The sequence below is a fragment of the Pseudorca crassidens genome, chromosome 1 (genome assembly GCF_039906515.1).
Source record: "Pseudorca crassidens isolate mPseCra1 chromosome 1, mPseCra1.hap1, whole genome shotgun sequence".
NCBI lineage: Eukaryota > Metazoa > Chordata > Mammalia > Artiodactyla > Delphinidae > Pseudorca > Pseudorca crassidens.
In genome coordinates, this window is record NC_090296.1 from 61855237 (window position 1) to 61879894 (window position 24658).

General features: G+C 34.8%; 1 protein-coding gene across 6 annotated transcripts in view; it reads right to left on the bottom strand.

The window, feature by feature from the left end:
• Positions 1–24658, bottom strand: part of MIPOL1 (mirror-image polydactyly 1) — a 300807-nt gene that overhangs the window by 154780 nt on the left and 121369 nt on the right. For all 6 annotated transcript variants that reach the window (XM_067737281.1, XM_067737280.1, XM_067737276.1 and 3 more), the window contains one exon: positions 282–389. In XM_067737281.1, the coding sequence (XP_067593382.1) occupies positions 282–389 (108 nt within the window). The remainder of the gene's footprint in view (positions 1–281; positions 390–24658) is intronic.

The following is a 24658-nucleotide window of genomic DNA, read 5'->3' on the forward strand; positions in this document are numbered from 1 at the left end:
GTAACAACATATTTTGAAATCAGAAACAGAATGAACATAAACCTAAAGTTATTATTATACCACTACTTGAAATTCAGAAAATATGTTGTTTTCATGTACACATACACGAGATAAAATAATACCATAACAGAAGGGTGCTGTATCTGTGTTTAAAGAACGGGTTGTTGGCAAACACCACAGCTCACTTCTGCTGAAATGTACACAACTGATATATGCAGCACAGAAAGCTGGCACCAGGGCTTACAACCTTAATTTGCCTGCAAGAAGGAATGGAGATTTACCTTCAGAGCACGTTCTTGATTGTTTTCAGCAGTCAGATGTCTCATGTTGTTTGCTGAAGTCTGGTTCTGCTCTTTCAGATGATGAAGCTCCTGCTCTAGCCGTTTGCACTGCCACAGGGGAAGAATCCCATTAAGTAAAGGAGTTATAGCATTTTTTTCACCAACCCACATGAATTAATGTAAATAATACCATTGTATTCTCTAAAAGACAGAGTATCCTTTGCAATAAGAATAGTAAGTTAAAAGTAATGTTGAATATGAACAAAATAATATTGTTTATAATACTCTGGCAAATTCAATTGCAATTTTCAGTTTGACTTTTATTAATCTAAATACTACCATATAAATTAGAAAAATACGTATTTCTTATACAATTAAGATCAAACTATATTTAAAATTATTTTCTTCATTAGCCAAATGGCTTTCACTATGTATCTGCTGGCTGAATAAAAGTATACTTCTAAAAATCACAATAGGTTCTAAATAAAGTACAATATGATATTTGTGATGACTTCTTATTAATTTTTTAAAATAAAAAAATATATGAGATTTTTCAGATTTTTAGAAATATCTAAAGAAACAGTTGAGTAGAGAAAAAATAACAGCCAGAGTGCTACATGACTAGGAAACAACTAAGGAAACAAGTGTTTTTAATTCCTATTTTGACTAAACCTTACTTTTAAGTAAAACAAGGGATAACAAAGACATGAAATGACATTTTGACCTACTGGTAATATATAAAAATGTAAGTAAAAAAGAAATTATAAACAAAAGCCTAAATGGGCTAATAGAAGCATCTATGTTCAAAAAATCATTGAAATGTCATGCCACTTGAAAACAAAATCTTAATATAAATATATCAAACATTTTACACAATAATTGTACAGAATATAAACTGATATGCTGCATATCAGGACCATATGAAAATACAAGGGTTATTGGCAAAGGAATAAAGTACTAAATCTATCGTTCAGTAAAATATTAAAAAAAACACTCCTTAATTTACCTATTTTTGAATTAGGATATTTAACAACCAATAAGTAAGTACACATACTGATTCAAGTCTAGACAAAGTTACTTCTACATTACCTGACAAATGGTTAACTGTCATAATGAATTAAAAATCATTATTATGATACAAAATCAAGATGCAGTCATAATCCAAACTGGCATTTTTTAGTGCTCTAATGATGATTTCTGCCTCTGACCTCAATATTACTCTGCAATCTGTATCAGTATTTCCCAACTCTGAGTAATATACAAATTCTTTTAAAAGAAAACGTCTTATCAAACTCCCGATATTCACTTAAATTATATACGTAATGATGTTTACATACTAATGACATTTTTAAAAATTATGTGCCTAAAACCTTTGTGAGATGACATCATTTGGACTTTATTTGGAGGGGACACATGATTTACATATTTGTATTTGTCCCTTTTTAGTTTGTAACAATTAAAATACCTGGTCACAAATGCAATCAAAATACAAATGTGTTTAGTGAAGACACAAATCATGAGGCATGAAAACGAATAAGACATAGAAGCATTACAATCTACTAGACATGTTCTCGATTAGAATAATCATCTACATTTTCAATTAGTTTTAATACAAACGATTACATACTAAGTATTTAGAATGATTTAATACGACCTATAAGGTTACAAAGGTGGGGTAGATAATTTTGGCCGTGGGAGTAAAAAAATGTTTCATGGAGCAGATGACATCTGAGTTGGGCTTATTCTGGATACATAATTTTATAAGCTGAAAGAGGAGAAAGAGGAAGAATATAGGAGAGAAAGACTGAAGATAGAAATATCAGGGGTCAAGTGAGAAAGCATGGTCACGAGTTTTCTGACCACCTATTTCTTAGTGTTTCCAAGTAAATCAGAAATGATCCAAAGATAGAAACTTCTTTCTTTCTACATGATACACACAGAAAAATTCACTCACTCTTGCTCAAGAAATAAATGTTGAGTTTATTTTCATTTCTTCATAAAGTCTAAATTTAACACTGACCTGGGAATCAAGCTGTGGCAAGCCAACAATAACTTTGAACTGAATAAAACCATACACAAATGCTCTTGTCAAATACACGTTTGTGACTTATACATATTCCCGAAATTGCATATTCTGTGTAATTTTTCCTAGTTTGTTTTTTTAACCAAACTCTTTAACTTTGAAATTTATTTTGAATATTTATTTATTTGGCTGTGCTGTGTCTTAGTTGCAGCACGTGGGATCTTTAGTTGCAGCATGCAGGCTCTTAGTTGCAGCATGCATGTGGGATCTAGTTCCCTGACCAGGGATCAAAACCAGGCACCCTGCATTGGGAGCGTGGAGTCTTAACTGCTGGACAACCAGGGAAGTCCCTGAAATTTATTCTGAAGCAAAGAGATAAAACTATTTTTTCATTACCAAGTGCTACACTCTATTAACTATTGTCACATTATGATTTTACATAATATTTGTAAAGTAGATAAAGATCCTACCCTTTAATTTACATCTCAAATTTTCTTGACATTGTCACCAATTTAGTCTCTATACATCTTTATATTTAAAAATTTAATTGTCATTTAAATATAAAGAAAAGACAGGGAATAATACAACAGAAACTGTTGTCTGATCACTAGTATTTACTAAATGAAAAATAAATTTGCTATAATTCTTTCAGATTTTTAAAATATAAAACATTATAACTTTATCACAAATTTTTCCTTCACCCAATCTCATTGCCATCGTTTTCTCCAAGGAACCCCTATTTTGAAGTGCATTTTCATTCAACCAATATTTGTTAATAAGCACTTACTCTGTGCTAGGCATAATTATATAAGTGGTGGTGGATACAGCATTTAACAAAATAGATAAAAATCTCTGTCCCCATGGAACTCATATTCTAGATGGGAAAAGAGACAATAAAATAAATAAGTGAAATACATAATATGATAGAAGGTGAAAATGTTACGGAGCAAAACAGATTAGAAACATATGGAGTACAAAGAGTAGGTACAGAAATTTTTGTAACTTTAAATACGAGAAATTTTAAGTTGAGAAAACAATATTTGAATAAAAACACTAAGAAGACAAAGCAGTAAGTCTTCAGCTCTTTGGAAGCAGTGGTTCAAGCAAAAGGAACAATACGGGAAAGGCTCTGAAGTGGAAGCTTGTCTGGTATGCTTGAGTATTAACAGGGGGAAGAACAGCAGGAATGAAGTAAGCAAGGGAAGAATACTGGGAGATGAGGTGAGAAGAGCCATGAGATCTTACAGATAACGGCTTTTACTCTGAGTGGGAAAGCTGCTGGAGGGTTTGGAATAAAGGTTACTGAGTAGTCCAGGAGAGAGATGAGATGGCTCAGACTAGGATGGTAGTGAGCAGCAGTCCGACTTTGGATGTATTTTAGAAGATGCAACTCCCGAAATTCCCTTTACGTGGTGGTCATTCTTCTCTTCTTGTTTCTGACTTTAAAAGGAATGCTTCTATCATATAATCATTTAGATGAATTTTGTTAGATATCACTGGTTACATCCGTTTGAACATGTGTATATGTGTAGGAAAAATAGATACCTTAATTTGGTTTACAAATATTTTATATATCAGATTGCTGGTATGTTCCTAAGTGAGACAGACCTGTATTTTTCCTTTTTTGTGCTATCCTTTCCAGTTTTGTTATCAAGGTTGGATTAGCCTCATAAAAAGTATTTTATTTTTGGAAACAGTTTATATACAATTATCTATTCTTATAAGAATTGGTAGAAGTTCCCTATCAAACCATCTTAGCTTTCCTTCTGGGTTCAAGTTCCTCTTTTCAGAGCACAGCTTTTAAAAGATCTCTCAGTGAGACATTCTGCCTAAAAATGTGATTATTTTGTTCTTGAGACACTCTTTACTGGATATAACAGTTATGACAAAAGTTGTATCTTCAGCACTTTGAAGATACTGTTCCATTGCAGTCTGGCATCTATTGTTGCTAATGTGAAGTCACTATTAGTCTGATAACCATTCTTTTATAGGTTTGTCTTTTCTCAATGGTTGCTTTAAAATCTTCTGTAGTTTAACTTTAGAGTTCTTCAATTCTACAATATGTCAACAGGTGGATTTATTTTAATCTTCTGGATACTTTCTAGGCTTCCCAAATCTGGAAAACTCACAGATATTATATTTTGAAATGTTACCTAGTTCCCATTTTGAAACCCTTATAGGTCATATATTAGATTTACTCATATTCCTTTCATATCTTTATTTTTTAATTTATTTTTTTATATTTATTTTTGGCTGTGTTGGGTCTTCATTGCTGCGCACGGGCTTTCTCTAGTTGCGGTGAGCGGGGGCTACTCTTCGTTGTAGTACACAGCCTTCTCATTGCGGTGGCTTCTCTTGTTGCAGAACACAGGCTCTAGTTGCGTGGACTTCAGTAGTCGTGGCTCGGGCTCTAGAGTGCAGGCTCAGTAGTCGTGGCACACGGGCTTAGCTGCTCTGTGGCATGTGGGATCTTCCCGGACCAGGGCTCAAACCCGTGTCCCCTGCATTGGCAGGCGGATTCTTAACCACTGCGCCACCAGGGAAGTCCCTCCTTTCATATCTTTTAATCTCTATTTCATATTTTAAATCTCTCAGTATGTGTGTGAATTCTGAGCATCTATCATTAGTGAACTGAGATTCCTGATTCTATCTTCAGCTGTGTCTATCCCTTCCTCTGTTTACTTATCTTTTAATTTCAATGACTATAGTTTTCACTTCTAGATATTTCCTTGTATTTTTTCAATTCTGTCCATCTTTTTTTCACAGTGCTCTTTTTTACATGTATTACTTAATGATTTCTCTGTTTAAATACACATATTTTATACTCCTTCATATTTTCCTATTATCTCAAATTGTTAATGGTCTCTTTTAATTGTGTCTCACAGTGGACTGTTTTCTTATGTGGAGAATCCTGTTTTGGTAGAAGTTTTATATTAACCTGTGTGTGGAAGAATTGCCCAGACTGGTTTTGCATTTGCTTCTTGTGGGGGTGACCCAAAGTTTTTATTCATCTAGGACAGGTTTTTGCTTTTTAAAAAATAAATTATTTATTTATTTTTGGCTGCATTTGGTCTTCGTTGCTGTGAGCGGGCACACACCCTAGTTGCAGCGAGTGGGGGCTACTCTTCGTTGCGGTGCGCAGGCTTCTCACTGTGGTGGCTTCTCTTATTGTGGAGCACGGGCTCTAGGTGAGCGGGCTTCAGCAGTTGTGGCTCGCAGGCTCAGTAGTTGTGGCTCGTGGGCTCTAGAGCGCAGGCTCAGTAGTTGTGGAGCATGGGCTTAGTTGCTTTGCAGCATGTGGGATCTTCCTGGACTGGGCTCGAACCCATGTCTCCTGCATTGGCAGGTGGGTTCTTAACCACCAAGGAAGTCCCTAGGACAGGTTTTTATGTTAATGTCTTAGTTTGTGAATCCTCACCATAATGGTTATTATATTTAGTGTCCAGCCCTTTGATTTCTCAGTATAATTGTCCCCCTTTGCTCAGTCATGACCAAAGACAAATTTCCTTGTCCCTTTCCTAAACCAGTAAGTTGTCTATTTTTCCTAGATTCCCTTATACTAAAGAGTTGTTCTTTATATGGTTCTGGATATACATGCAAGGGTCTCCATTCAGTTCCCACCTCAAGTGGTCCCATCATCATTCCTTTTAAGGGCAATAAAACCCAAGTTCCTAGCCCTTGGGATCTATATCTGGTCTTATATTCCTAGTTAACTGATATGTTTGTAACTCTTTAGGTTTCCTTTTTTGTTTTTGGCTTCCTCTTCATTTTTAATCTTCACAGATTTTCTCTTTCATTCCTTCTGAAAAGATCGGGGGGAGGGTACTCGCAGGCCAATTTTTATACGAAATACGGTAACCAAAGAGATAAATATAGCTTAATAAATCTATTTTTGTGATGAGGACATTTATCTACATTGCATAGTTGGGCTCAGTTTCCATGGCCATGCAGTACAAGAGGGACAGAAGATAAGGCCCAGGGACCACTCAACGTGGCAAACTGTCCCAAAGTGCCACACTTTCAGGTGTTAAATGATTTTCCATAATTTAATGAATGAAAAGAAACAAGACAAATGCTATGGAAGAAGAATGTCCCTAAATTAAGTAATATATAATTTATTCTATAGTTTCAGACGGCTTCGTTTTAAACTGACACAATTAATAATAACACAATATCTTCTGTGTTCATATTCTGCCAAACATTAATGTTCTTGAAAGTTCTAATGTGTGAATTAAGACCTAGGAGGTTTTATTTTTTGTACTTAAAAATTTTTAATACTCAAATTGAACTTAAGTAAATGCTATCTGTATATTGTCAGTGTCCTTGAGAACTAGGATTCTCACCATAAGAGACAAAACATACAGATAAAAAACAAGTTAACTAAAAACACTTTAGTTCAGAACTTGAGTTGGAAGTATAAATATGAAGATACAAAGTTTTGCCTTTAAAAACTGTGTGTGTGTGTGTTGTTTGTCCATTGAAAAAGGCTAGAAACAATAGGAGACCCAGTAGCAATGAGTACTCCTAGCACCTACACTGTGGGTTCCAAGTACGATTTCTTACTAAAAATAAAGAACTTCATGGATATATTGTTGACTCCAAGACTAGGACAAGAAATGTACAATGTGATCCAAGAACATATGTTCTTGGCGGAAGTTTTGTATTAACTATCAAAACTAAGGAAGTACCAAAGAAACTCAGAGAGGACTCATGAACTAAACTGAAAATCTCCCCCACTAGCTAAAGACAAGACAATCTAAGCATCAGATTAATATACTAAGAGATCTAGGCACTGAGATCTGTTAACAACATAGTTTTTTCACAAACCGACATATGTTTCCAGATGAAACAACACAAACCACATGTAAAATAGTCTTGCTAATAAAAACTAATCTAAATCTGATCAAGCCTCTAGATCAAATGACCATACTTACAAAAGACAGAAGAGAGGAACATGTTAAATGATACTACAGAGATGCAATGAATAAACTGGGAAATGCTACAATTGACATACTTTGTTTAAAAAAATAAATTCCAAGGGAAAAAAGAGACAGAAGGGAATCTATAAATTTTAAAAAGGCTTAAGAGTCAATTCAATCATTTGCAATGTGTGATTCCTATTTAGATACAGATTCAAAACAAAGAGAAAACGTTAGGATATTTATGAGATCATTGGAATTTGAAAACTAATTGGATATTTCACAATATTAAAAACTGTTTGTTAATATTTTTGGTATTATAATGGTACTGTAGTTATGTTTTAAACAACTGTCCACATCTTTAAGAGATACACAATAAAAGTTATAGATAAAAAAGACATTATGTCTGGGATTCCCTGAAAGATAATAATAAGGAGGAGTAAATGAGTGGGGCATATAGATAAAAAAGATGGACAGTTGTTGTAATAGGGTGAAAACATCACATAGGTTCATGATTCTGTGCTCTGTAAGATCACTAATAAGAAGAAAAGAATTAAATTTGCCTCTGCAAACAAACAAAAGTAATTCTACAATATGAGTGAGCTAAACACATAAAATATATCAAAATTTAATGGCAAATTTTTATTAAAGGATTTGACCCATATTTACTATAAGATCTGTTTTCATCAGTAATTTCCTTTTACTCATTATTGTGAATTCTGAAGAATTGTATCAAGCAGAAAATATAGTTATGATTCTGTTTTATTTTATGTTTACTTCCTGAAAGATTAACATGCCTTAAGTTTTTAACAAGAGGGAATTCCTTGGTAGTCCAGTGGTTAGGACTCTGCACTTTCACTGCTGAGGGCCTGAGTTCAAACCCTGGTTGGGGAATTAAGATCCCACAAGCCACACAGGGTGGCAAAAAAAAAAAAAAAAGTTTTAACAAAAAGTTCTCTCTAATATTGTCTAGGTTTTTAACAGCTGCTGTTTCTCCTCCTGTACAATCTCCTTTCAGTCACAAATCATGTTGATTGCATTACAATCAAACATCTTCCCACTTGGATGCTATACAACTCTTTCCTTTGCAGACAAAGAATAATACCAGACTCTTCCAGTCAAGACAGAAACTAAACTTTGGTGTCAATGTAAATTATGTACTTTGAACTGCAGACATTTGGAAGCACTTAGGATTATGTAAGTTTTTTTCCTTTTCGTTTAGAAGAATTTTAAAAAATCACTTGATTTTAGATTTAAAAATAATAAATAGAATGTTTTCCTCACATTACAATAACTTGGAATAAAGAGTTTCCGAATTCAAAACGGTAACTTGTTTCTTCAAAGCCCTGGCAAAATATCAACAACTTGGTTAAATGAATAATTTATACAATACTGAAGTTTAAAAAAACCAAAGATTAAAAAAGAAAAACAATAATTATGTGAATGAGTCTCTGAAAACACATATGCTACAGCTGATACACACATGTGTGAGTGTGCGTGCACATGTACACACAGACAAAACATAAATCATTTAGTAAACACTCATCGAGCATGCACTAGGCAATATTATACCACCACTTACCAGGCAACATGCCAGAAAATAAAACGTTTCTACATATTTATATATATGATATCTTAATTATATTTACATATACCATTTCGAAAATACCATATGAAAGTAAATAACTAAGGATTTAATAACAAATATAGTAATTAATATTCTTTTTTTTTTTTTTTTTTTGCGGTACGCAGGCCTCTCACTGTTGTGGCCTCTCCCGTTGCGGAGCACAGGCTCTGGACACGCAGGCTCAGTGGCCATGGCTCACGGGCCCAGCCGCTCCACGGCATGTGGGATTTTCCCGGACCGGGGCACGAACCCATGTCCCCTGCATTGGCAGGCGGACTCTCAACCACTACGCCACCAGGGAAGCCCTAATATTCATTTTAAACAATTAAATTGTTCAAAAAAGATTGAAGAAACATTTTAAATCACATAGTAAAAGTATTATTAGTAAACATGACAATTACTTTAAAAGGTGTCAACATGTATGTAGGTACTTGTTTAGTATGCTATGCTATTAAAATACTATTTTTGTAATACTGTTTAAGATTATTACATTAGTATTCATAAAAAAGCTATTCATTTAAAAAATCATGGTTTACATCTCTGTTTCAAAATAAAGGTTAACAAATATGATTAATGATAGTCAATCGACTCTTAGTGAGAATTAGTATGTGCCAGGCCCTGTTCTAAGAACTTTACATGTATTAAATCACTCAATCTTCATGTGGACCCTATGAATTAGATATTGGCCTGTTTGGTAGAGAAGGAAGCAGAAGCAGAGAGTAATACATACCTTCTTTAAAGTCATGCAACTAATAAGTAGGATTCAAATTCAGGCAGAATCATTGTTTATCAACAACATTTATAAGGAACACACATAGGAAAATAGTAAAAGCAATGGAAATAGCTAGAACTACAGAAAAAGTTGATGATGACATTTTAAAATTTGAACTTTAAGCATTTAGAGATACAGTTCATTTTTAAAGTAGTACATAAATCTGATATAACAAAGTACACAACATAGATCAGAGTGGAATATGAACTAGCCAGTATACAGGATTACTACATTTAAGTCAGTTCATTCAGACCTAATCAAGTCTAAGCTAAATTAATAAAAACCACCTTGGCAATTATTTCTCACCTTTTAATTGCACATTCTATGGCTAACATAATATCTGAATTCATAATGTTCTTTTTAGGACTATAAAACAAAAAATTGCTATTATTTTATTAATGTTAGAAGTATTTTCTTTGAAATGAAGGCCTTTATAAAAGCTACATACATATATATGTATACATAAATATACACACACACATTTTTACACCTATATTAGTATGTTAACAAATATACTTATGTATGCATATACAAAACCACACATATATTTATGTATGCATATGCAAATAGACCTGATATCATCAGGTCTTCACATGAAAATGTCCAAAATATATATTTTTCCTTCATATAAACTGCAAACTCCAAGAAGGTAGAGCCCACAGCAAGGTACCTAAAACACAGGTGATATTAAATATGTATTTATTACATTAATGTATTCCCTGCTTATAAATGGCATTTACCCAATCATCCTTGCTAAACTTGAAAATCATTTTAAGCTTCCTCCTATCTTTATCCTAAAGTTGGAGTCAGTCCTATTCCTTCAACATGCTTTATTCTCTATCCCCTATGTCATACCTTTCATTCAGCCTCTAAGTTTCTCATTAACTGGCAAGTGTCATGGCTTCAGTCTGAAGCCCTTCCAAACTATCCTCTATTTTGGTAGTTCTCAAAGCTGGCTGCAAAACAATATCATCAGGGGAATTTTAAAAAAGAATGTGTATGTGTATGTGTATGCGCACGTGTTTTCAGGTTGCATCTCAGAGCGAATAAATACTCCAAAAAGCTATTTCTAAAATACAACTCTGATCACACTAACTCTTATCTACCCTATCTTGATATACTTTATTGGTTCTCTCACTGCTTACAGAGTTAAGTTTTGGAGAATGACAGTGGCGTTTCGTGAGCCAGACCCATTTCATATTTTCTCATTCCTCCTTAATTATACACTTGCTCTAGTTCAGACATGATAAATTATCCACAGTCCCCAAAATATGAACATTCCTTTCAACTTTCATGCCTTTGCACAAGTTTTTATATATATGACTTATCCACACAGCACCAGACCCCATCTTTCCACTGGGAAGCCCTCCTGAGGAATACCATTCCCTCCTTGCTTCTATGGACTCACTGCCCTTCCTTTATGTTCTCATCTGCAACCATCTGCTTAGCATTCTTGGTCACATCCACCTACAATCCCAGGGACAAATCCAGCACACAGTTTGCTGAAGCTATATAATGCATGCTTAATAAATAAATGATGTGAATTTTGTTTAAAGAAATCTTATTTTTCATATTAATTTCCTTATAAAATTATAGGCATGTGCCACTAGACAATATTTAGGCTATCATATACTGTATTAATAAGCATAAATGCAGCATAAGAATATGGAAATCTGAAAACATTATACTTAAACAAAAATAACTAATTTTTAAATATAGAAATATGCAAAATGTTTTGATGATGATATATAATATTTCCATCACACCAGAAAGGACTTGGTGCTTCCAATCTGCCCCCATAGCCATAGGCTACCATTGTTCTGATTTGTAATTTTGTGAATTATTTCACTTGTTCTTTAACTTCAAAAAAGACAATGGGGCTTCCCTGGTGGCGCAGTGGTTGAGAATCTGTCTGCTAATGCAGGGGACACGGGTTTGAGCCCTGGTCTGGGAGGATCCCACATGCCATGGAGCAACTAGGCCCGTGAGCCACAACTACTGAGCCTGCGCGTCTGGAGTCTGTGCTCTGCAACAAGAGAGGCCGCGATAGTGAGAGGCCCGCGCACCGCAATGAAGAGTGGCCCCCGCTTGCCACAACTAGAGAAAGCCCTTACACAGAAATGAACACCCAACACAGCAAAAATAAATTAATAAACTCCTATCCCCAACATCTTCTTTAAAAAAAAAACAAAAAAACAATGAAACCTTTAAGTTGTAATCCTTTGACTTTTTTCAATCAACATATGTATTTGAGATTCATCTATGTTTTTCTGTGCATGAGTGGTTCATTCTTTTCAGGCAAAATAATATTCCACTGTATGAATATACCATAATTTGTCCATATTCCCACTAAAGAAATGACAGTTGAGTTGTTTTTGGTATTTGGATATTATGAATGAGCTCCTATAAACATTGCTCTAAAATTCCTACAGCATGTATATGTTTTCATTTTCCTTGGGTAAATACCTATAAATGGAATTGCTAGGTCATGAAGTAGATATTGCTCAAGTGTGTAAGAAACTGTCAAGCAGTTTTCAAATCCGGTTGTACCATTTTACATTCCCATTAGCAATGGATCAGAGTTTCAGTTGCTGCACATCCTCGCCAACATTTGCTGTTGTTGGTCTTTTTAATTTCAGATGCCACAGTGCATGTGATATGGTATCACATTTAAATTTGTGTTTCCCCGTTCACAAGTTATAGTAATCTTTTCATGTGTTCATCGGACATCTGTGAAGTTTTTTTTCCAGTCTTTGGCCAATTTTTTTCTTGGGTTGTTTCTTTTTATTATCAATTTGTGGGAATTATTTAAATATACTTAATGCAAGCCCTGTGTCAGATACATGAATTGCAAATATTTTCTCCTAGGTTATGGCTTAACGTTTCATGTTCTTAAAGTTGGTTTTTGACAAGCATTAGTTTTAATTTTGTTAAAGTCAAATTTATCAATTTTTTTGTTATGGTTGGAGCTATTTCTGTCCTTTCTGAAATCCTTGCCTAACTCAATATAATAAAGATATTTACCCATGGTTTCTTACAACATCTTTAAGGTTTAAGCTTTCTTATTTAGGTCTATAATCCACCTTGACTTTATTTTTGAGTATAGTGTGAGGGAAGAGTCAAGTTTCCTTTTAATTCTATACTGACACCCAGTTGTTCCACCACTATTGTTGTAAATACATACCTTTCTCCAGTGGACTGACCTGATGCCTTGGTCAAAAATCAAGAGTATCACAAGCAAAAGAATGAAGTTAGACAACTTTCTTAGGACATACAGAAAAATTAACTTAAATTTGATAACAGATCTAAATGTAAGAGATAAAACTATAAAAATCTTAGGAAAAAACAGGAGTAAATCTTAGTGATGTTGGCTTCGGCATAACTTTCTAAGCCTTCAAGTGACAAAAGAAAAAAGATAAATGGGACTTCATCACACTGAAAAACTTTTGTGTTGCATATGACATCATTAAGAAGTGAAAAGATTACCCACAGAAAGGGAAAAATATTTCATAAATGATACATCTGATTTAAAAAAAAACCTTGTAGCTACAACATATAAAGAACTCTTACTACTCAATAATAAAAAGAAGAATAACAACATAACCAAACAATGGGCAAAGGACCAGAATAGACATTTCTTTAAAGTACATAAACAAATGGCCAATAAGCACAAAAGGTAGTCAACATCATTAGCCATTAGGGAAATGTAAATCAAAACCACAATGAGGAGAATGACACCTGCAAGATGGTGGACAAACAAGCTCCAGGCCCTAGCTCCCCAATGGAAAAAAAAGTAAATAGCATATGGATTAAAGCTTCGTGGGAATTCTAGAAAACACTTAAGGATCAGCAGCAACCAAATAAACCCCCAACCAATTTGACACTCTTCAAATTGGTAGGAAAATTTGAAGCATTTTTACTTGCTCCTCCTGGACTGTCTCCATGGCACATCATAGTGATGTCAGTTGGGAGGAGGCTACCCAAATCTCAGTTCCTCCTGGACTGTCTCCATGGCACATCATAGTGATGTCAGTTGGGAGGAGGCTACCCAATTCTCAGTTCCTCCTTTGGATGGAACAAAAGAGAGGCACTTGTTTCCAACATACTGGTCTGTCTAGGGGCTGCCCCAGGCACTTGTTTCTGCCTTTCCTGAACTGAAGTACTTATGGGAACGATGGCATGGTTTGGATGTTAGGTTGGAGGTTACCAAAAGCTGTAGTGATTGAGAGCTATGGGGGAACTGTAGAGCCGTGCTGTCTGGAGTCAAGAGATTATTAGCAGAGGACTCCAATACATACCAAAGGCTTTGTGAAGAAGCAAGTGTGAGACTCTAAGAGAAATAAGACATTTAAAAGTAGACAAGTATACAGAAGAATTGGAATAAAAGTGCACACATGGGCCCAGGGAAGATACATCTCCAGAAAAGGCTCAAGAGGATCTTCAGTCATCAGAGCAGGCTGATTAGTGAAAGTCTTCTGCACAGATCCAGTCTACAGAGAATGCGAGATGTGGGTATTATTTCAAATGCCCAATTTTCAACAAAAAAATCAGAAGGCATACAAAGAAACAGGGAATTACAGCCTATCTGAAAGAACAAAATAAATCCACAGAAACCAATCTTAAAGAAACACAGTTCTCAAACTTACTGGACAAAGAGTTTAAACCACTGTCTTAAATATGATCAATGAGCTAAAGGAGAACATGAACAGAAAACTAAACAGTATCAGGAAAACAACACATGAACAAAATGAGGATATAAACAAAATAAAAGAATTATTTTTAAAAAGAACCTAACAGATATTTGGGGCTGGAAAACACAATATCTGAATTGAAAAATTCACTAGGGTGGTTCAACAGCAGACTCAAACAAGCAAAAAGAATCAGTAAACCTGAACAAAGATAGTTTGAAATTATAGTGTCTGAGGAAAAAATAATAAAGAAAAGTAAGTAGAGCCTAAGGGACTTATGGTTCTATCAAGTGGACTAATATACACATTATGAAATTCAAAGAAAGTGAAGAGAGAGAGAAAGAGGATAGAGAGCTTATTTAAAGAAATAATGGCTGAAAACTTCCCAAATTTGAGGAAACACAGGATATAAAAATACATGAAACTCAATTACCTCCAAGTAGGCTAAATATAAAGAGACTTGTACCAAGATACACTATAATCAAACTGTTGAAAGTCAAAGACAGATAATCTTGAAAGCAGCAAGAGAAATGCAACTGTTCATGTACAAGCAATCCTCAATAAAATTATCAATTGATTTCTCAGGAGACACTTTGCAGGCTAGAAGGCAGTGGGATGATATATTTAAATTGCTGAATGAAACAAACAAACAAACAACCCTGTCAAATGAGGATTTCATATCTGGCAAAAATATCTTCAAAAATGAGGGCAAAATTAAGACATTCTCAGATAAACAAAACCTGAGGAAGTTCATTAACATTAAATCTGCTCTAACAAAAAATGCTAAAGAGAGTCCTTTGAGTTCAAATGAAAGGACAGTACAGAATAGCTAAAAGCCATGTTAAAATACAAAAGTTATCCAATAAAGTTAAGTACACAAATATAAAAAATCTTTATTACTGTAATTTTGGTTTGTCACCCCACTTTTTATTCTTTTATAGGATTTAAAGACAAAAGCATAGTATACTTAGAAATCTATGTTAATGAGTACATAATATATAAAGATGTAATCTGTGACAACAATAACATAAAGTGGGGGGGAATAGAGCTTTAAAGGAGTATAGTATTTTATGTGATTAAAGTTATCAGTTTAAAACAGATTGTTATAACTTTTAGGATATTTTATGTTTCCTCATGGTAACCACAAAGAAAACACTTACAGAATATACACAAAAGGAAATCAGAAGGGAATCAAAGCACACTATAAAAAATCAACTGAAAACCAAGGAAGGCAGTAAGGGCTGAAATGAGAGACAAAGAAGCTATAAGATGTACCAAAAACAATGAATAAAATGGCAATAGTAAGTCCTTTTCTATCAGTTATTACTTGAAATGTAACCAGACTAAATTCCTCAATCAAAAGACAAAGATTGGCAGAATGGATTAAAAAGCCAGAATCCAACTATATGCTGTCTACAAGAGACTAACTTTAGATCTAAAGACATGCATGGGTTGAAAAAGATATTCCATGCAAATGGTAGCAAACAGAGAGCAGGGGTGGCTATACTAACATCGAGCAAAACAGACTTTGTCAAAACCTGGTACAAAAGACAAATAAAGACAATATATGATAAAATGATTACTCCACCAAGAAAACATAACAATAACATGGAGGCTTCACACTTCCTGATTTCAAAACTTATTACAAAGCCACAATAATCAAAAGAGTGTGGCACTGGCATAAAGACAGACATGTAGGCCAATGGATTAGAATAGAAAGCCTTGAAATCAACCCTTGTATACATGGTGAAAGTTTTTTCCCCAAGGTTACCAAGACCATCCAATGGAGGAAAAGACAGTCTTTTCAAGAAATGGTGCTGAGAAAACTGGATATACACATGCAGAATAATGAAGCTGGACCTCTACTTTACACCATATACAAAATTAACTTAAAATGGATCAAAGAACTAAATAAATGTAAGAGGTAAAGCTATACAACTTCTAGAAGAAAACATAAGGGAAAAAGTTCAGGATACTGGGTTTGTCAATGACTTCCTGGATATGACACCAAAAGCACAGGCAACAAAAGACAAAACAGATAAATTGGACATCAAAATTAAGAACTTTTGTGCATCAAAGAACACAATCAACAGACTGAAAATGCCTCCTATGGAACAGGTGAAAATATCTGTAAATCACATATGTGATAAAGGTTACTATCTAGAATACATAAATAACTCACATAACTCAAAAACAAAAACACCAAACCTGATTAAAAAGTGGGCAAAGAACTTGAATAGACATTTCTCCAAAGAAGATATAAAAATGGCCAATAAACATATGAAAAGATGTTCACCCTTACTAATCATTATGGAAATACACATCAAAACCACCTAATATACTACCTTACACCTATTAGGATGGCTATTATAAAACAAAAAACCCAGAAAACAAGTGTCAGTAAGTATATGGAAATTGGAAGCCTTGTGCACTGCTGACGGGAATGTAAAATGATGCAGCCACTATGGATAACAGTAGGACAGTTTCTTAAAAAAAAGTAAAAATAGAATTACCGTATGATCTAGCAATTCCACTTCTGGGTGTATACTCAAAAGAATTGAAAGCAGGGCCTCAAGATATATTTGTACACCATGTTCACAGCAGCATTTTTCACAATAGCCAAAAGGTAGAGGCAACCCAAGTGTCCACTGATGGATGAACAGATAAATATAACGTGGTATATACATAAAACAGAATATTATTCAGCCTTCAAAATAAAGGAATTCTGACACATGCTACAATATTGAGGACACCATGCTAAGTAAGTGAAATAAGCCAGTCATAAAAAGACATATACAATCATCAAAATGTTAAATATAGGGTTGCCATATGACCCAGAAATTCCACTTTCAGATATACACCCAAGAGAAATGAAAATATACGTCCACACAAAAACTTTAAATGTATGTTCAGAGTAGAATTACTTGTAATAAACACAAAGCAGAAATAAATGTCCATCAACTGACAAATGAATAACAAAATCTGGTATATCCATATTATTACTTGGTAACTTAAAAAGGATTAATTTAGCAATAAAAGTACTAATACATGCTACCACATGAACGAACTTTAAGTGCATTATACAAAGTGAAAGAAGCTAATCAAAAAAGACCACATATTGTATGATTCCATTACATAAAATGTCTAGAATAGGTAAATCTATGGAGACAGACACTAGATTACTGGTTGCCTAGGGCTGGTGGAGGACTGTTTTGGTGGAATGAATGGGAATGACTAATAATGGGTATAGAGTTTCTTTTAGGATGATAAAAATATCCTAAAATTGTGAGAATGTACAACTCTGTGAATACAGTAAAAATGCTGAACTGTAACTTTAAATGTGTGAACAGCATGCAAATCTCAATAAAGCTATTAAAATGTAAAAAAAATTAAGGGACTATATACAAGATCTGTTTCTGGGCTCTCTACACTGTTCCACTGATTTGTGTATGCAGAAAGCACTGTCTTGACTATTGTAGTTTTAGAGCAAGTCTTGAAATCAGATAGCATGAGTGCTCTAATTTCATTCTTTTACACTATTCAGCAATCATAATTGGTTCTCTCTGTAACTGCTAGACAACCTAGACAAAATCATTAACATTGTAGAAGCCTTGACTTTTCATTCACTTTGACCTAAGTGAAATTTATAAAACAATCAACAAATGCAGAATACACATTCTTCTCAAAGGAACAGTAAAAAAAGACTATGCTGGACCTTAAAATATATCACAATAAATTTGAAAAGATTGAAATCACAGAGTATATTTCTGCTCACAAGGGAACTAAATGAGAAATTAACAAGAATAAGATATCTAGAATATCCCTAAATATTTGGAGGTTAAACATTGTTAGACTGCCTGATATTGTTCCATAGATCACTGAGGTTGTATTCTTTTATTTTCATTTCTTCCTCCTTTCTTCAGGTTAGATAAATTCTAGAGATCTGTCTTCAAGTTCACTAACCTTTCATTGTATGGTCTCTAAACTGTTATTAAGCTTGTCCACTGAAGTTTTCATATCAGGTGTTACAGTTTTAGCTTTACAATTGAGCTCTTTCTAGAGTCTCATTTCCTTGCTGATATTACCCATCAGTTCACTCACTGGGATCACCTTTCCTTTAAATCTTTTAAGGAACTTAGAATAACTTCTTCAAAGTACGTTTCTGCAATTTCTAACATATTGAGGTATGTCAAGACTTGTTTCTGTTGACTACATTTTCTCTGGACTGTGGGTCACATTTATCTGCTTCTAGTGTTTTTAATTATATGCTGGTCATTGCAGGTGGCTCATTGTAAGGTACCTAGATTATGTTGTCTTTATTTGAAGAATGTAAATTTTTCCTCTAGCAAAGAGTTAAGTTATTGCTGGATTCCTTTGCACCTATCAAATTTATTTTTATAATTTATTTGAGCAGGTCTATTCCAGTTTTGAACTTAATCCTAGGGCCTGACCCTTAAACTAGAGCTGCTCTGTCTGATATGGTAGCCAGAAGGCACATGTGGCTATTAAGATTTAAGTATACATTAATTAAAACTAAATAAAATTTAAAATAAATTATTCTTTTGCACTAGACACATTTAAAGTGCTCAAGAACCAAATGTAGTCCATGGCTACCAAACTGAACAATGCAGAGACATTTCCATTATTGTAGAATGTTCTATTAAACAGCATTACATTCAGGCTTGGTCCTTAACCCAAGGAAGCATCAATTGAATGACCAAGGTTCTCAGCAATGGACTTACTTCTTTTAACTCACAGCACTCTGGCAGTGCTTTTAAACCACTTGTGTGCAAGCCCTGTGCATGCACTGCAAAAGTCTTGGACAAGGACTGAAGGTGAATAAACACACAGATACCTGGTGTTTCCACTCTAGCCTCCCTCCAAACATATGGGCATAGTTTCCTCTGATCTAATATCATCTCCTGCAAGTTTCAGCTATTTCAAATACCTGGACTTAAATTTCTTCTTTTTTAGTGCAGCAAGACCACTGCTCTGCCTGAGTTCTACCTTCCTGAGTCAGCAAGAGTAACTCCCAGGCACAATACCAGGGAAATCACTGAGCTCACCTCTGTGCATTCCCGAGCAGCCTGTTGTTCACACATTTTTTTCCAATTTTATAATTGTTTTTTGAGAGAACACAAGATTGGTAATAATTACTCTGACATGACAAGAAGTCTCTATTGCTTTTCAAGGGACCAAAAGCAATTTTTCCCTAATAAGGAAAAGGTTCCTGCAGTATAGACTGGAATAATAAGTTTTCATTTATTTCAAACTGACTTGACACCCAATGAAACTCTTCCCTTCCAATTTCCTATAACTTTCAATATATCTTTTCCTAATATCTGTAAAACTGGTTATTTTCTATAATAGTCAACAGAAAATGAAATTAGGTACATAAATTCCTAAACATTTCCTTAGTAGAAATTTCCCTCCAGGTTTTGCAATAATATGTAAATGATAATAATTACTGAATTATGAGTAAACTAAAAGTAAATTAGTAATAGTGTTTACTTAGCTTCTAATAACTAGACACTGATGACCTACCAAATGTGATTACTGAAGTGGAGAGTTATGAAATTACCTTTTCTGGATTTTAATTAGAACATAACTAGAAATGATTACCAACATTTGAGCTGTTAATAACATAAGAAACTAAAAGAGATTAAAAATGCAAGTAATACTTCCCTGAATAGAAAAGTAAGCCAAAACTAACTTATCATTTGTCCATTCAACCTACCCCTCTCTGATCTCTCTTGCCCAGTATCCTAATTCTCTGGCTGTGTATTCTAACTGGCTGTGTATAATGGCACATTGTTCTGGGAGTAAAAAAAGGGAAGAGTAGGCTGATAAATCCAAGGGAGTAATCTAAACATGTTGCCCAAAAAATGAAGAAGGGAGAAAAATAAAAGCCACCGAGTTCCTTGATTTCAGTAGTATCTGCTGTGCTGGAATGAGGCATCCCTCGCACCATACCTACAACTTCTCAGGATGTCAATCTGCTGGGGTAGCCTTCAGGTCTAATAAAAAGAAAATGGCAATCTAACACTGAGGCTATTATATCTCACATCTAATGTATGCATTGTTTATTATGTCAATAATTACTAATTATATGGATTCATAATTACTTAATACATTAAAGTTGAATTAGAAATGTGTTTATATAAAATTTAAGAAAAGTTGCTTTGTACTTTCCAGCTGTTTTAGGATGATCACCTAAAATCTTAAATAGATTTGAGATTACAATTCTAGTCATTAAACTAAAAGTTACAGGGACTTCCCTGGTGGCACAGTGGTTAAGAATCCACCTGTCAATGCAGGGGACACGGGTTCGAGCCCTGGTCCAGGAAGATCCCATATGCCATGGAGCAACTAAGCCCCTGCGCCGCAACTACTGAGCCTGCGTTCTGGAGCCCGTGAGCCACAACTACAGAGCTCACCAGCCACAACTACTGAAGCCCGCGTGCCTAGAGCCCGTGCTCCGCAACAAGAGAAGCCACCATAATGAGAAGCCTGCTCACCGCAACAATGAGTAACCCCTGCTCACCGCAACTACAGAAAGCCCACACCCAGCAACGAAGACCCAATGCAGCCAATAAATTAATTAACTTAAAAAGTTACAATTCAAAGTTAATAACACTTCCTCTTCAATTTCAATAATAAAAACTCTAGAACTGCTTTGAATTTTTGTTTTGTTATGAATTATATCAGAAAAGTACTGCATTTCTAGTTTAATAGGAATAACCAGAAATAATGAATAGTGTAACAATACTTTATAACTGAAATAATTAAAATAAAGATAACTATAAAATTACTACATAAAAGAGATCTAATCTAGCTTATGCAATTTCTATAATCTCTTCAGTGCTGCAAAGTCATTTATTTCTAACATGATGACTTTACTTCTCTGGCTAATGCCATGACTAGGATATGGTACTGTGATCCTTTTTGTACAGTTATAACCTTGTAATGCTGAACCTTGTAGTTAGCTAATGGTCAGGAAAACAAAATTCAGTAAATAATACCATTGTAATGAATTGGTTCTTAAGTAAACTTCAATGGATTTTCTCCAAATCCACAAACAAACAACAGTATAACCTAAATGTTAAGTTGGCAGTTATTGCACAAAATAATAGAGATGCTTCTTACACTATTGTAAAACACAAGGCAGAGTTCAGGAAATAGTATTAGTACACACCGGATGATAGCCTCAGTTTAATAGTTTATTAAGCTCTTTTTTCAGTTTTTGGATTCCTGGAATCACAGATGCCTCCTTCTCTTGGTTTGAAAACTTTGTCTGTTTGCTATTATAAATGTTGTAATCTCAATAGAACTGTCAATTACTTAAGTGCTCATTCTTAATTTTCTTCTTGTATAATGTGTGTTGTCCAAACGTTGTTAAATCCTAACAGAAGCCACTCCAACTTCTAAGATTAAAACAGGATAAAAACTAAAAAATTGTGTGATAAAGCAAAGTATCAACAAGTTGAAAATTATATAAAAGTCATTCTCTTTGAGAGATAAGACTAATTATCTTTGAATATGTGAATATAACTAGTGTTCTCCATAGGAAACCAGTAAATACTTGTGGACTGGTTTAGTGACTACTGTAAGAAATGCTTTGGAGGGCTTCCCTGGTGGCGCAGCGGTTGAGAGTCCGCCTGCCGATGCAGGGGACACGGGTTCGTGCCCCGGTCTGGGAAGATCCCACATGCCGCGGAGCGGCTGGGCCCGTGAGCCATGGCCGCTGAGCCTGCGCGTCCGGAGCCTGTGTTCCGCAACGGGAGAGGCCACGATAGTGAGAGGCCCGCGTACCAGAAAAAAAAAAAAAAGAAATGCTTTGGAAACTTGGGACAATTCTCAGGACACTTCCTAGTTTTTCAATGGAGTCAATCATTTCACCTATTTTTATTTATTTATTTGGCCATACCAGGTGGCTTGCAGGATATTAGTTCCCCAACTAGGGATTAAACCCATGCCCCGTGCAGTGGAAGCACAGGGTCCTAACCATTGGATCACCAGGGAATTCCCCATTTCACCGATTAAAAAAAAAAATGTTTAAATGTTCTTGAAACTGTTTTATTAATATGCATATGCAAAGCCAGGAACATCATCCAAACTATTTAGCAGTGATTAACTTAAGAGCAATCTCAGTGAAAAATAAGTCTACATTATATTCAGCTCCCTAAAGTCAACTAAAACTTGAATTCTCTTCTGGCTTAGCTCTTTCTCTTACCTACCCTCCTTGTACTTTTGGCATTATGCAGCTTGGAAATACTTTTTTATTGCCAAGATACTTCCATACATTCTTAAGCTTAATCCCTTTATTTCCTCAGCTCAATATAAAACCACCTCACCTCCACTGACACTTTTGTCTGCACCCTCTCTAGTACAGCGTACTCTTCTTTCATATACTGTTAGTTCAGAGGCAGAAAGAAAGTACATGTATTTTTCCTGGTTCCCAACTGTCATTTCCAGTCCACTAATCCTTCTTTAAACAACCTTTTCAATTTTGAAATTTCTGTTATCCATTCATAATGCGTGGTCCACAAGCTAGTAGTGGTCCGAAACTGATACTGCCATGAAGCTAGTACTAAAATTCAGAAGAAGAAATTAAACATTTTATAGGAATTTCACAGAGCAAACTTTATGGCTTTGAACCCATTAAAAGAATGCTTGCTTGAATCCTGCATGTCTATATATTTCTTCGTTTCATTTTTTGATGTCATTTTTATTATGTTATAAAGTAGTGGTCCATAACACATTGGAAAAACGTTTTTTTAAACTGGTTTTCACCACAGACAGTTTGAGAAGCACTGATTTGGATGACTTGCTTCTCATCTGTACCACTGTGATTTCACAACAAAGGTTACTTTCCCACATTAAAACTTCTTTTTTCTTGTCAATATTCTAGACAAAAAAGCAAGAATCACCAATACAACACTGTAGCCTCACAATTTCTTGACTCATCTATTCCAATAAAATTTACCTTCAAACAATAACCCCAGCCATATCCTCTCTTTAGTCCTCTTTAATCCTTAACTCTGAAACTCTGCTCTTGGATCACAAACTTTCATTCTCCTACCTTCTTACCAAAACTGCTCTTTACTGTTCTTACTGGAATAAACACTTTGTCCAGATATGGATTTGCTTCCCTGAATGCAATGCTTATTCAAAAACAGCCATCCATGGACTTACAGAATGCCGTACATATCACCATGAGACTCCACACAGCATTGTTCTGATCAAGGAACTCACTTCATAGCACGTGAAGTGTCGCAATGGGCTCATGCTCATGAACACTGATCTTACCAAGTTATGCATCATCCTGATGCAGCTAGCTTGATAAAACAGTGGAATGGATTTTTGAAGACTTGATTATAGTGCCAGATATGTGGCAATACCTGGTGGGGCTAGGACAAGGTTCTCCATGACATTGTATATGCTCTAAACTAGAATCCAATATATAGTACTTTTTCATCCACAGCCAATATTCACAGGTCCAGGAATCAAGGGGTTGAAATGGGAGTGGCTTCATTCATTATTACCCATAGTGGTCCAATAGCAATATTTTTGCTTCCCATCTCTGCAAACTGAGATTCTGTTAATCCAGGGGTCTTAGTTCCAAAGGGAGAAAAACTTCCACCTAGTGACATAACAAAAATTCCATTAAACTGGAAGTTGAAACTGTTACCTTGTCACTTAGGGCTCCTCATGCCTCTGAATCAATATGTAAGGAAGAAGGTTAATGTACTGGCTGAGGTAACTAATCCTGACTACCCACGGGAAACAGAGTTGCTACTATACAATGGAGGTAAGGAGGAATATATCTAGAATACAGGAGACCGCTTGGGGCATCTCATAGCCATCTTATGTATTATATCCATCTATATCTAGTGACTATGTCCTTAAAAAATGAGGGTTAAATAAAGATACATTCAGATAAATGAGAACTGAACTAAACAAGAGCACATGTGTATTAGGGAAGAGAAAGAGAGAGAGAAAGAAAGGAAAAAGGAAGGAAGGAAGAAAGGAAGGAAGGAAGAAAGGAAGGAAGGAAAGAAGGAAGGAGGGAGGGAGGGAGGGAGGGGGAAAGAAGGGCTAAAAGATGTTATTCAAGTTAGGGAAAATAACAAAAAAACAAAATTCATTCCAACATGAAGAAACAGAGAGTATCTAAAATCAATGATGGATAAACATAGAAGAGTATATTTTTAATTCTCATAATTTCTTTAAAAGACAATTTATTATTTGAATCAAAATAAATATAAAAATATATGTCAATATATCAAAAGGATGAAGGCAAGTGAAATTTTACTGTTTTAAGATTCTTAAATTTAAACCATGTGGT